The sequence below is a fragment of the Peromyscus eremicus genome, chromosome 1 (genome assembly GCF_949786415.1).
Source record: "Peromyscus eremicus chromosome 1, PerEre_H2_v1, whole genome shotgun sequence".
In the NCBI taxonomy this organism is placed as follows: domain Eukaryota; kingdom Metazoa; phylum Chordata; class Mammalia; order Rodentia; family Cricetidae; genus Peromyscus; species Peromyscus eremicus.
Window position 1 is genome coordinate 44126032 of NC_081416.1, and position 13915 is coordinate 44139946.

The 13915-nt window shown below is 40.0% G+C and overlaps 1 protein-coding gene across 3 annotated transcripts in view; it reads left to right on the plus strand.

Annotated features, from left to right (window-relative positions):
• Positions 1–13915, plus strand: part of Pcsk5 (proprotein convertase subtilisin/kexin type 5) — a 434973-nt gene that overhangs the window by 182692 nt on the left and 238366 nt on the right. For all 3 annotated transcript variants that reach the window (XM_059259884.1, XM_059259894.1, XM_059259903.1), the window contains exon 8: positions 11635–11847. In XM_059259884.1, the coding sequence (XP_059115867.1) occupies positions 11635–11847 (213 nt within the window). The remainder of the gene's footprint in view (positions 1–11634; positions 11848–13915) is intronic.

Consider the following 13915-nt stretch of genomic DNA (forward strand, 5'->3'; position numbering starts at 1 on the left):
TAAAGAGGCATTAGTATTTATGTAATTAAATTAATTGGCAAACTCATTTTAAATTCCTCTTATTAGTTACTTTTCTCATTTCTATGACAAGTACTTGTAAACAACAAACTGGGGGGTGGGGGAAGGGGTCATTTTGACTCATGGTTTGCTGTTGGGGGTAGGGCAATCTTGGCTCAGGAGACTGATTCAGCTGGTCGCATTGCATTCACATTTCAGAAACAGAGACTGACTGGTCGGTGCTCAGCTTTTTGCCCTTTATTCACTCTTAGACCCAGTCCAGTGGCTGGTTCCACCAGTATTCAGAGTGAATCTTCTCTGGTAAATCTTTCTGGAAATGCCATTGTAGACATATACAAAAGTGTGCTCCTGTGGTGGCTCTACATACCGTCAAGTTGACCATGGAGATTTACCATCATGTGCTGAGTTAGGAACCTCTGTCCTGCATTAGCTACATGTCAACAGGAGTCCTCTTCTTTTGGTTTGCTTGGTTCTGTTTGGAGTGACTGCTGGGCTAACTGGGGAGCTGGGAAATGTCTCAGAAGTCATTCTACTGTGCTTCTAGAACAGCAGAAGCATATAGATACTGGGTGAGGTGAAATTAATGTCCGTTCTAAGCAGCCATTTTTTGTTTCCCCCCAAAAAAAGCTAATGAGGAGAACACATAGATGCATTTCCTTCAACACAATGTGACAGTCAGCAAAAAATATAGATCACTATAGTAAACAAAGATAAATTGAACTAAACTGATTGTTCCTGTCACTTAGAAGTATGTATGACTTGTGGAGTAGAATTTGTAGTGCACATAGTATGCCTACATTCCTCATTATATGATGAATACAATCTAATGTAATACCTAAGGCTTTTTAAAACACTGTTATAATTGTGGCTCTGGTAGCATCATAGGAATGCACACTATATGGATGTGTAAACCGAGTCTTGGCAAAGTTAGGCAATGTGGTTGGCCATTAAGAAGCATAACTGTGGCTTATGCTCAGATCGCTATGTAAAACCTATATTTTCTACCATTGTATAATATTGACTCCTGTTGAGTATCATATGGCACATCTATGCATGTCAGCCAAAACATGGTCCCAGAAGTGACCACAGCAACAAAGAACTATCATCCAGACCATATTGAGCAACATCCTGGACCTCACTGTGTTGGCTCTCTTTCCTGTCAACTTTGTAGGAGGTTCAGGACTTTATGGAGGGTACAGGCCATAGTCAGTTTGAGACAAGACATGTTGCTAAGTTGCCAAAGCTCCTGTTACCTTTGGAAAGGACCATACTCCTGTTCTCTTTATTAAAGCCATTATAAAGGCCCAGCAGCATGGCTCATCTGATGGATGAAGTGCTCAGCCTGGCAGCTGATATTCTCTTCAAAGGAAGGGTGGCATTGGATTCGCTCTTAAGAATCATAGAATATTCACCATGGAGCCTTATATATAAAAATATGAGTCTAATATAATTGTTCACTTTTATTTAAGAGAGAATTGTGTTTATGGATAGAAAATTCTGTGGGTTGATTTTCCCAATGTCAGAGGTCTCACAAGGTACACTGTGTAAGGTCAAGGATATTGCTGCATGTAGTTGAAGACTGTGACATCATTTAAGCCCCACAGTGGGTTATACAGAAGGGTGACTTCCTTATTGCTTTTTTAGAGTTGAGCTGGCAGTTGCAATAATTCACAGCAAGAATTCCATAATCTAGAGCTAACTTCAAGTGGTATGAACTTTTATTATCCCTGGAATATCTCTCTTCTTTCTAAGCACTTTTTCAAACATTTACGGTAAATTCTTTTCATACCCCTGTTGGTAATAAATGTTTTTATTCTCTATGGAGGGAATTTTTCAAATTTCAGTCCCTCAGCATAAATTTAAATGCAATGACACATTTCAAAACAGTTGCAAATTTGTGCTTTTTAAACATTTGTTTTTATTTTTAAATATTTGTGTGTGTGTGTGTGTGTGTGTGTGTGTGTGTGTGTGTGTATTTGGATATGTACACGTGTGTGTAAGTGCCCAAGGAGGACAGAGGTATTGGATGCCCCTGGAGCTGGAGTTACAGGAAATTGTGAGCCACTTGACATGGATGTTCGGAATTGAACTCAGGTCCTCTGCAAGAGCAGTACGTACTGTTAATTCCTGAGCAATCTCTCCAGCCCTTCAGAATCAAAAATATAAAATTAACATTGTGAGTGCCTCTCTTGCTTCCATGAACCTGACTTTGCTGAAAGTTAGAGCACAGCTTTGCCTTTGCTAAAATGATCCAAGAGGTAGAGCGTTGGCAGGTGTGACAGTGGCCTTTGGGAATGCTGGGATGAGTAATTGCCCAGAATAGCTTAGCTGGTGCTAACTGTTGGCTGTGATTACTTCCATGAGTGAATGATATACACAGTTTTGTCTTAGCTGCTTGAAATAAGGAATTGAGAATGAACTCGACCTATGTGCCTTTCCCTCCAACCACTGTTAGCAGTCCTTGCACCATGGGACAGAGTCTCGCACAGGGCTTAAACTGTGGCAGTCTGAGAGGAGACTGGAAGTAACTACCACCTGAGTCTTTCTGAAGTTTCAGTTTGTTTTTAATTGATGCATAAACAAACTAAGGACACATTAATTGAATATCATGCTTTGTTTTCACATGCTGTGCAAGGTTTGAAACAGGTGAAATAGGATTTTTCAAATTTACCTTCTCCCGGTAAAAATCCCTTTTTCAGCTTTTTGAGATGACTTGTTTCTTGATGAAGCTAATATAGTCTGGTGAGGAAGATAAGTCTGAGACAACAGGAAATCTGGATGGCCAGCGGGCTGATACTTTGGAATTCTTGATTTGGCAAATGAAATAAAACAGGAGAGAGGGTTTTGATTTTTATAATTAGCTTAATCCATGGTTATTAAGCCACAGTATTTTAAATATTATATATTATTATATATACACTGTAAAGTATTATATTACACTGTAAATTTTATACACACACACACACACACACACACACACACACACACACACATACACACTGTAAAGTATTTTCAGGGACATCCAGTGTCAATGGAGATCACACTGAGTGAGCCATGATCCAGGATGTGTTCTCCCAGACTATTTTTGTTATGTCTTCATCTCTAGGTACTATTCATAGCACATTATTCAGCTCCAAAATTCTATTATTTAAAGTACTTGGATGGACAGAATATCTGAAAATAAATAAAATACTTTGTGTAAAAGCATATTTAATTCAAAGCATTTCTCCTTGAAATACTGATTCTTCTCTTTCAGTTACATCATAAAAATATACAAAGTCAAAGAAATCCAAAGTCCGAATACAGTTTCAGAGGCCAAGAATCACACCCCTGTGCATGTCTGTGATGTGTCAGATGAGGCATACATCTGTAAGCCCCAGTGTTACTGACCCCATCTAAAGAAAGCCCATCTCTGAAAATAGGCTTTGATTAAGCTTTTATTATTGTTATGCTTTTGCTGTTTTGTTTGAGGTTGTTGTTGTTGAGACAAGTTCTCTATAAGTATCCCAGGCTGACCTCAAACTCACTATGTCGCCCAAGCTAGCGTCTATGTCATGGTTTCTTCTACCTCAGCCTCCTGAGTGCTGGAATTACAGGTTTACACCACCACGATTGGCTAATTCTACTAAGATCTAATGCATTTATATTTTATCGGATATGATAGGTAATCGATTCCTTTTAAACAGTTTCTATTCATACACTGAACACAAAAGAAGCATTTTCTGGGAGAGTGGGGAGCCCCATATTTCTAGGGCTGTTTGCTGTCTTTTACACTGGCCTTTGACCAGGTAGCTCAATATCTCCAAGTGTCACTTGTAATAGTAGAGCTCAAATCCATTCTATTTCCCTGAATTTCATGGCCTAGAACTTGGACAACATTGTGAAAAAGCATTAAGTGTCAGTTACACCGAGCATTTAAATAGCTGCTATTCAACTTAAAATATATTTAAACATAAAACAATAAAAATAAAAAGTCATTTTTATTAGAAAGGCTTGTTGCAATGACCAGCAGCTGACTCCATAGTCTTTATTAGGCTCTCTATGCCTTTAAAAACTAAGCTGACTGCATTGGGTATGCTCAGTGAGCATATAAAATTCATTTTTATTTGTGTATGGTTGTATAAAATTAATATGGTTGCTAATAACTGCATCTAATTTTTCAGTGTTTTATTAAAAAGTCAAAGAACATAAAAAATGACTTTAAATACTTGGCTTAGTAGTCTACTGTATGCACAGAAAGCCGGCACACAGAGAAGCCAGTTCAGAGCTGAGAAAGAGGGTGGTTGCGATGGGCAGGGTGAAGGCGGAGTGAAGTGCTAGCGCATGTGCCTGGCAGGGGGACAGAGCTGAGGACCAGTAAGTGGTGCCAGCTCACAGACACCTTCCTTCTTGCTCATTCAGTGTGTTTCTTTCCACAAGGGAAGTGGAAAATCATTGTATTTGCATTCCAGTTGTTCCTATTCAGCATCCTTTAATGGTGTGGGGTGGGAATGAATAAGACCACTCCATAGATGCCTTTGCTGAGTCGGGTTCAACTGGGACTGTGCAGGCAGCCCTGTTAGGAGATGCATGAGACAGATACTTAGGCTGACAAGACAGTGTGCGTCAGGAGGTATGACTGAGGGATGCCTGTTTGTTGATTGATGAGTTGTTGAAAGTCAACTTAGGGGGGGCTGTTCTTTGTCAGTAATCAGCATTTTTAACCTTGAGATTTTGACTTGGAACTTTTGCTGCCATTAAATCACCAAATTAGTAAACTCTAATGAATCAAAATTTACTTTAAAATACATGAAGTAGCTCTCTCATTTACCGTACTTATTCTGAAAGTAGAAGCAACATCAACTGAGATCTTTTAAGTAGGATGTGCCAACAGTGGCAGATATTATAAAAAGGGAATCTTTACATGACCATTTCCTGGGAGGTGATGCTGTGGCGTGAAAGTTGAGCACCTTTGTGTGGCACTGTTCTTGAAAAGCAGCAAGCGACCCACAGACTTCTAACCCATAGGGCCAAATATCTTCTTTATAAACATCTCATGAGTCCCTGGGTTTGTGGGGGAGAACTTTATTTCTCATTTATTTCAGTTTCATATAATTAAAGTTGCTACTCTCCGCTCAGTGAACTGAAGGAAGACTAAATCTCAGGCTTTAATAAATTCTCACCTGAAACATGCCTTCCTGCCTGTGGATGGTGACGTTACTCCCAGAGACCTTCTCATAGTGAAGTCCCCAAGTTAGACCAGTTAGTCACCAAGGCACTGGGCAGGGCGGCCATCTACTCCTGCTGAGCATTTGCTGCCTGTGTTTCTTTTCTGATAACTTTTCTGGTTCACGGTAGTCATTCATTGTTGGATAATAATGATCTCAAAAGTTATTAAAATTGCTTAAATACACAATATATTTTGAAATTCTGAATACTCATTAAAAATTTTCATTTTGGCTTTTGATGTATTGTTTTGTTTATTGGTTTGCCTTTACCTGTATTTCTAGACCAGAGCCATTTTATTCAAGAAACCCTGCCCTGAACAGGAAGCATTTTGGAACTGCTAGTCTGAAAGTCTTTCAGCTTTAAAAAGAAGTAGCTGTTGCTTCTTCTCTCAGCCAGCAAATCATTCATTGTAGGTGCCCGTGTCCCTCCCCAGCCCCTGCCACTTAACCCTGGAACTCTGTATTGCTGGACACAAAGACCCAAGACTCCCATAACCTTGGGATAAACAAAAGCTTACAGAGAGCACTGTGTTCTTGGCTCACCGAGGGGAGGGAGCTGCACAGATGGTAAAGAGAGGCCCAGACAAGGCTTTGGTAAAGCAGGCACTCAATTGCTCACAGACAAATAGAAGTTCCTGATTCTCATGTAGTTTCAATGTGCCCATTCATGTCTCCATATACAGATACACGGTTCTGATCAGACGTGATAGGGTCTCATGTTTCTCACATGTTCTGGTTAAATGACACAGGACACATCACTTGATGTTCCTGGCTTCCTAATCCATAGAACCTACACATGACATTATCCACCTTGCTGGCACTCAGTATTTTGTTCTCAGTTTACAAACACCAGAAGCCATACATGCTATTGTATTCCTTTTTTTTTTTATTATAAGAAGCCTCTAATATTTATTCATTGCTCTTCAAGAAAACTGCCAAGCAATAGTGGAGAAGAATGTTCTACTAAAATGCCAAATAAAGCCTAATTTCATTGGCAATAAATAAACAAAAAAACTCATTTTAAAGAAAAGTTTAGTTTCATCACAGCACTAGAAACTTCTCAACCCCTACCCTCTAGGAGTAGATTTAATTAGTAATCCAGTATAGGTGGCCACAAGAAAAGCCAACTCTTTCCTATCCTGTAGTGCTTATGGGGTTATATAAATTGACTTTTCAGAGAATATGTAAAAAACACACAGGCTCATTTAGACACACAATGAAAAAGACTGCTTAGCATTTAGCTGAATGGGGCCGGCATGGATTTCACAATGTATTTTGCCTTAAGTTTCCTGGCTTTTTAACTTGGCATTGAGTTCAACTGCAGGCTTGTTTTGTTTCCCATATTTAAATAACTGAATTGCAATCATAATACTTAACCAAGCTAAAAAAAAAAAAAATGACATTACAATTTACCCAACAGGAAAAAATATGTCTCAAAACATGTTTTAATCCTCTGTCCACTTTTCCTTCTCCCTCCACCCTGCACTAATGTTTCCTTCTTAAATTACTCTGAAGTTTTTAGAAAACCAGCCAGACTTATGTTGCTTTTTAGCACTTGTGTTTTGGTTTGGGGACATTTCACACTAATGCAACCCCCTGTGTCTCTGCAGTAAACACATCTGTGAATTGCTAATTGTTTTAGATTAACCCCAGAGATGTTTGGCAGACATGGTTATGGCATTTTCAGCCCACAAATTTGGTGTTTATTTCTGTGACTTTGATCATAAACCCTCCACACAGGCATACAGATCAGTTAGTTGCCCTGTGGAGAGAATGAGAAAGGCATCCTGTATCCTCTGGCTCTCATGAGAATGGGCCACTCTGCCTTCTCCTCTCTGCTTGTATTCTTCAGCTCTGGCTGCCTTAACAAAACAGCGCTGGCTGGTTGGCTCAAGCAGTAGAATTTAATTTTCTGCCACTTAGTCCTAGATGCTGGAAGGCTGGAACCCCAGACCTAGGAAATCAGATGAGTACTGGTCTCAGCTTGGAGATAGTCAGCTTGTCACATGACCTTTCCTCTGTGATCACATTCTGAAAGATCTTGCTGCTACCTCTTTCTCTCTTTATGAGAGCCCTCGTTCTGTCTGTTTAGACTTCACACTGATGACCTCATGGACCGGTAATGACAATTTTTTTGGGTGGGGGGCATTACAACTTAGTACCTATGATATAAAAAGGACTACATTGGCCTCTAGCACTCGGGGTCTCCCCCGACCAGACACACCCCCAAAACATGAGCTCTGAAACACTAATCTTTGTGGCTTCTGTCTATGGACCTCAATGTCCATTGGTTTCTGGCAAGTTTTAGCCTATAGTGTAGCCTGGCAGGAAATGGGTTGAGACTAGGAGGAGGGGTCTGCAGGGGCAGCCTTGGTTTAGGAGACCCTCCCAAATCCTAGTATCCCTCCATGTTCAGTCCCTGTGACTCCTCTTTCCTCATGCCTAGACCTCAGACAGCTGGTGAACATGTGCTGTCCTTTCAGCTTACTGTGCTTGTTATCTTTTGTTTATTTGTGACATAGGGTCTTTCTATGTAGCCCTGAATGGTCTAGAACTCACTATGTAGCCCAGGCTGGCTTTGCACTCACAGATATCTGCCTACCTCTGCCTCCCTAGGGTTGGGACTAAAAATGAATGCTACCCAACCTGTCCATTTATTTATCTATGCTTGTTTATAAAAGAATTCCCACCAATTATCTGTTGGATACAAGGATGTCACCTCTGGAAGGGACATTTTTAGGAAAGCAGCCATAATGGTCCTTTCATCCCCATAAATTCCTGAAGGACACCTTAAGTGGTGGCATAATGCCACTCTAGCAGTGGCTCTCAACCTGTGGGTCACAATCCCTTTGAGGGTTGAATGACCCTTTCACAGGAGTCACCTAAGACCATTGGAAAACACAGATATTTACATTATAATTCATAACAGTGGTAAACTTATAGTTATGAAGTGGCAATGAAAATAATTTTATGGTTGGGGATCACCACAACATGAGGAACTGTATTAAAGGGTCACAGCATTAGGAAGGTTGAGAACCACTGCTCTATAGTGATGTCATTTGTGGATCTTGCAATAATAGAATGTCTAGTGTTCATACTTCTGAGGGAGCCACATTAGGTTGAGGTTTCCTGAAGAATTTGGGGTCTAAAACCTATGTCCTCCCTGCTAGTGCTGCTCAGGATAACATATGCATCCTTTGCTTGTCAGTCCTACATTTGCCCTGGATCTGCAAAGAACAGGAGCTAGACTGCTCTTAGATCCCAATTCCAGGCTTCAGTGGAAACACAAGAGGCTTCCCTAAAAGCAGAAAGAATCTCAGTCCAGTCCCGTTTGCTCAGGAGGCAACTAGAAAAGGTTCTGGCTCCTGTCCTGTATCTGGCGATTAGTGAGGGCTTCTGAGATGCACTCTGTTAATCTGTAAAATGGTGATGAATAGGCTTGTATTGTGCACTGTATCATCTGTAGTGCTTCCTAATTAAAACTTTGCTAACATGTTGGCCTCTATTGTTTTGAGTATATAGTAGATTATCTATGACTATGACACTTGTTGATCATAATGCAAAAATTATCCCTTAAGAGTTGACACAAAGGTCAGGGAAGGTATCTCAGTGATAGAGAGCATGCCTCCCGTTCATAAAACCTTGGACTGCATCCCCAGCATTGGAGAAAAAAAATATACTTCTTTCAACCATACACATACATACCCACAATCATAGTACTCAGGAGATGAGGCAGAAAGTTCATGATATTGTGACCAATATCAGGCTATATACTGAGACCCTGTCTCAAAGTAAGCAAACAAACAAAACAAAACAACAACAAAAGAATTAGAGGAACTAGAGAGATGGCTCAGTAGTTAAAAACACTTCCTGCTCCTCCAGCAGACCTGAGTTCAGATCCCAAAAGCCATGTGGAGCAGCTCACAACCACTTCCAGCTTCAGCTCTAAGAGATCCAACACCCTCCTTTGGCCTCTGTGGACACCTCTACACGTGTGCTATACACTCACACAGACACACAGACACACAGACACACACCACACACACACACACACACACACACACACACGTAAATAAAAATAAGTAATTCGAGCTGCATTCTCCCTCTTAACAATGGAATTGTTGTGCTCATTTGTTGATAACGCTAATACATGGTCATGGAAACATGGTTTAAAGAAGAAAATAAACTCCTAATCCTGCCAAACAGAATGACTTCTGCTACACTGTTCTTGTGTGATAGCCTCAAGCATCTGACTTCTGGAGATACGCACTTTTGTTTTCTTAGCTAAGATACCCTATATCTATGTGCACGGTGTATTTATAACAACTTATAAACACAAAAGTACTTCCTGAACATTTTCTTACTAAATATTTAAATTATTTTCAACTATTTTAATAAAATGTACCTAGGTACACAGTCATAAATTTAGATAAATAAACGCTATTGCATTGCTTTGCTCTTTCATGGCTCTGTGGTATTCATTCTGTCATCTGTTATGGTGTTGATCACATCAGGTAGGTCTTCTGCCTCCCCATGCATTCTGTTGACCTGTCCAGGTAAGTTGCAGTATGCCCATGTTTTTGGCCTAGAGTAATCCCTCTCAGTCTCTGAAGGAGGGACTATGCTGATGATAACTGGAACATTCCTCATTCTTCTGGCCATCTTCTTTCTCTGAGGTCTAGACGTGAGTCTAACTGTTCACACTAAGGTGAGACATAACTTCCTGTGAATGCTGGACAGAGCATGGACCGAGACTTAGTTCATGGTGGTGTGATTATTTCTACATTCTTCTAGGTTTTTATTATTTCTACATTCTAGGTTTTCTAAGTGTTGTGATGGGAAGTCAGGGGTGGTCGAGCAGACCCAGCTATCCATTAGTGATAGCAACTGGGTCGCGCTCTGGCAGTAACTCTCATTCTTGTTTTCTGCGGGGAAGGACGGGTCTTTCTGTGTAGACAACATTGATCTTTCATAGTTCAGAGAACAAAAAGAAATACGTATCAAGCTTGGTCTAGTCAGGCTATAAATATCCTGTTCCCTAAGGATTCAAGGTCAAGAAAAGTGCATTACAGATAGTCTGGATCCTTTGTTATCACTATATTTGGCTTTTTAAATGAGCTGCTTTCACACAGCAGTGACCAAAATATTGACAGAAACAACCTAACACCAGAAAGCCTTGTTTTGACTCCGAGTTTCAGAAAGTTTTAGCCCGTTCTATGGGGAAAGTGTGGTGGAGTGGCTTTGTCCACCATGAGGCGAGGGCCAGGGCTCCTCTCTTCCTGTCAGCCCAGGTCCTTGTGCTAGCATGCAGAGACCCGCCTTGTGTGCCCCGTTTGAACCAGCCAGACCCCACCTCCTGCAGTTTCCACAGCCTCCCCAAATAGAGCTATCAGCTGGGAAACAAGTGCTCAAAATATGATCCAGTCAGGTCCATTTTAGAGTCAGACTCTCACTGTCTCAGCTATTTCTCCTTCCACCTTATGGCCTTGAAAAGAGGCTCAACTGTGTGGCTTTATTTGCCTATGCTAAGTGGAAGAGGATGGGTTTGCTGTAGATATCCTTCAGTGTGGCTTGAAATTGATTTTTTTTTAATTCTTAGGAAATTAGCTGCCAAAGAGGCAAAGATACACTTTACTTCATTCATCAACGCTCACCTTAGCTGCTACTCATTACCTTATTTAGGACTTCAAGGTACTCCTGCAGCTCTTTTAAGCTACCAGTTTTGATGGAAAGTGTGACTCAGTTCTTAGCATTTTGAGTCATAGCGAGTTGATCTGATTATAAGTATGACATAACATTACTGCTCTTACAGACAATGGGAATTGGCATAGACTTCTTTATACTTTGTGATTCTCAGGTGTCAAATGACATTATACAACAGCCTCCCTTTACAGTAGTTGTGAAGATTTAAAACAATATTTATTATATCACTATAATTCTTTAAATTATAAACATTTAACATTTGATATAATTAACATAATTTAACATTTCAGCTTTGGGGTCTGTATTCAAATTTTCATTCCCTGATGTATCTTTTATCACTGTAGAACATCACTAAACCTTACTACCTCAGTTTCTCATTTGCATCATAGGGAAAATTGTGTTGGTCTCACATGTTTGTTGAAAAGGTTCAGCCTGAGTCTGTAAAGCAGTTTTAATTATGCTCAGTTTGTAAATATCGATCATTCTTAGTATAACATTGGTGTTCTTGATACTTCTGTGCCCATATTACTTTCTTAAGGCAACTCTCCTTACCTTTCCTCCCCAAGGCATCTTAAACCCAACATATTTTTCAAACAGCATCACTTTCATCCTGCAAATACTTTGTTCTAATGGTTCTGATCATCTCTTAATTTATAACCTGGGGTCCTGTCTTCTCATGTCTCTAACTTGCTCTGTCTGTCAACAGGGTCGGAGAGGCCTCGGCTCTGTGTTTGTCTGGGCATCTGGCAATGGTGGAAGGAGCAAAGACCACTGCTCTTGTGATGGCTACACCAACAGCATCTATACCATCTCCATCAGCAGTACAGCTGAAAGTGGGAAGAAGCCGTGGTACTTGGAAGAGTGTTCATCGACACTGGCCACAACCTACAGCAGTGGAGAATCCTATGATAAGAAAATAGTATGTCACTTTTGCATGTCTATTACCATCCATTTCTTCAGTGTTCACATTCAAAGATAAAGAGAGATCCATAAATGTGTAGAAGTAGCATGTGGAAACAGCAATTCAGATTAACTGATGGTACAAAATAAGTTGCTGTGGACATTAGCAGTCTGTTACTAATTCCTTGAAAATGTTTGTCTGGATCATGATATTTGAGCATTAATTTAACATTGATCATGATTAAGCTTCTTCAGTTTTATTAAAAACAAATGATTGGTCTACATATACCTTGATAGTGGCAGAATAAAAACAAGAATCAATATGTGATTCTTATCTTAGTGCCCCTATCATGGACTTTTGATTCTGGTGTCTCATATGGCTAATTCATTATGTACAAAAAAGTACTTAGGAAAACTCATAATCACACTTAAAATGTACGTTTCCTTGTCTGTATCCTTGGGCTGTACATCTACAGACTAACTAACCAACCACACGACATTGAAATTACCTTGAAGATATTTTAGTAGTCTTTATTCACTAGACAATGCAAGATTACAACTGTGTATGTAGCACTTGTGTTATTTAGTATATTAAAGCAATCTAGAGATTGAGTAGTGTCTAAGGAAGAATTTGCAGAGATCAATATGCAAATACTATGCTATTGTATTTTAAATACAGGACTTAAACATTCTCAGATTTTAGGATTCCTGAAACCAATCCTTTGCAGATACCCAGGGGCTGTATTTATCCAATGTGTAATAGTCCTGAACGAGCTGCTTTTCTAAGTCTACTGTAGTCTACTGAATAGGGAAGTATGGAAGTGTAGGGGTGTCCCCTGTTCACCACCCTATCCTGCTGTCTTGCCAAACAGCTAAAGAATTCAGAATTCGGGGTTGGGGATTTAGCTCAGTGGCAGAGCACTTGCCTAGCAAGCGCAAGGCCCTGGATTCGGTCCTCAGCTCCAGAAAGAAAAAAAAAAACCAAGAATTCAGAATTCAGGTTACTAGTTTGGCCTACCTGAGTTTGTGTTACTTGAGTCATTTTCTAGATCAAAGTCCTTCCTTATAATGTGAAGGTTTAACAGTTTGTGGCTCATGGCGCCATTGCTGAAATAATTGGGGGAGACACAAGCCAATAAAAGATGCAACCTAGTGCTAACCATTCTCAGTGTCTGGGGAAGCTGACCCCTAGAACGCCTGCCACAGTGCTGCTAATTTTAAATGTCAAATACCATTCCTCTTCTCCTGACTGTGGTTTTCTACAGTGTCTCAGGATTCATCTTTCAAATGCCCAGCTGAGCTGCTTCACCTGATGTTTGAGGAGCCACGCAGGGACAGGTCACACTGTGGAGGGGCATCTCATTTTTCTGTAGTGGTAGGGGAGCCACTGCAAGTTAACTGTGGCAACCCCCAAATCCAAAACATTAAATCCAACAGCTATGTAGTACTGTTAAGACTCTATATTTGGAGACGATTTAAAGCATAAAAATCACTTAAAATATGTAAAGTTGTAAACAGGCTGTATTACAACATGTGTACTTGAAGTATAAATGAATTCTAATTCCCAAGATATTTCATTCTGTTCAGGCATTCCAAAATCTGGAGAAAAACTCTATAGTTCCAAATACCTCGGGTTCAGAGCATTTGCCTCTTGTGTGAAATTAATTTATAATCTAGTAATCTCCTGTTAATGGTTAATGTTATTATAAGATTTTTGTGTCTGATTTCCCAACTTCTTTTTAGTGCATACTTTAGTTACATTTTAAAGATGTCCCAGTCATTCCCCAATGACTGGATTTAAAAATATTCACAAGTCTGGGGTTGGAAAAATGGTTCAGAAATTTAAAAAATTGGTTATTCTTCCAGAGGACCTGGGTTTGGTTCCCAGCATCCACATAGCAGCTCACAACCATGTCACTCCAATCCCAGGAGATCCAATGCCCTCTTCTGGCATCTGTGGGCATTACACACATATGGTACACAGACATACATCCAGGCAAAATACCCATACACATCAATAAAGTTGTATGTATACAAGTCTATCTCTCAGTATCTCCTTGATCATTTATCAGTGAACTAATTCTAAA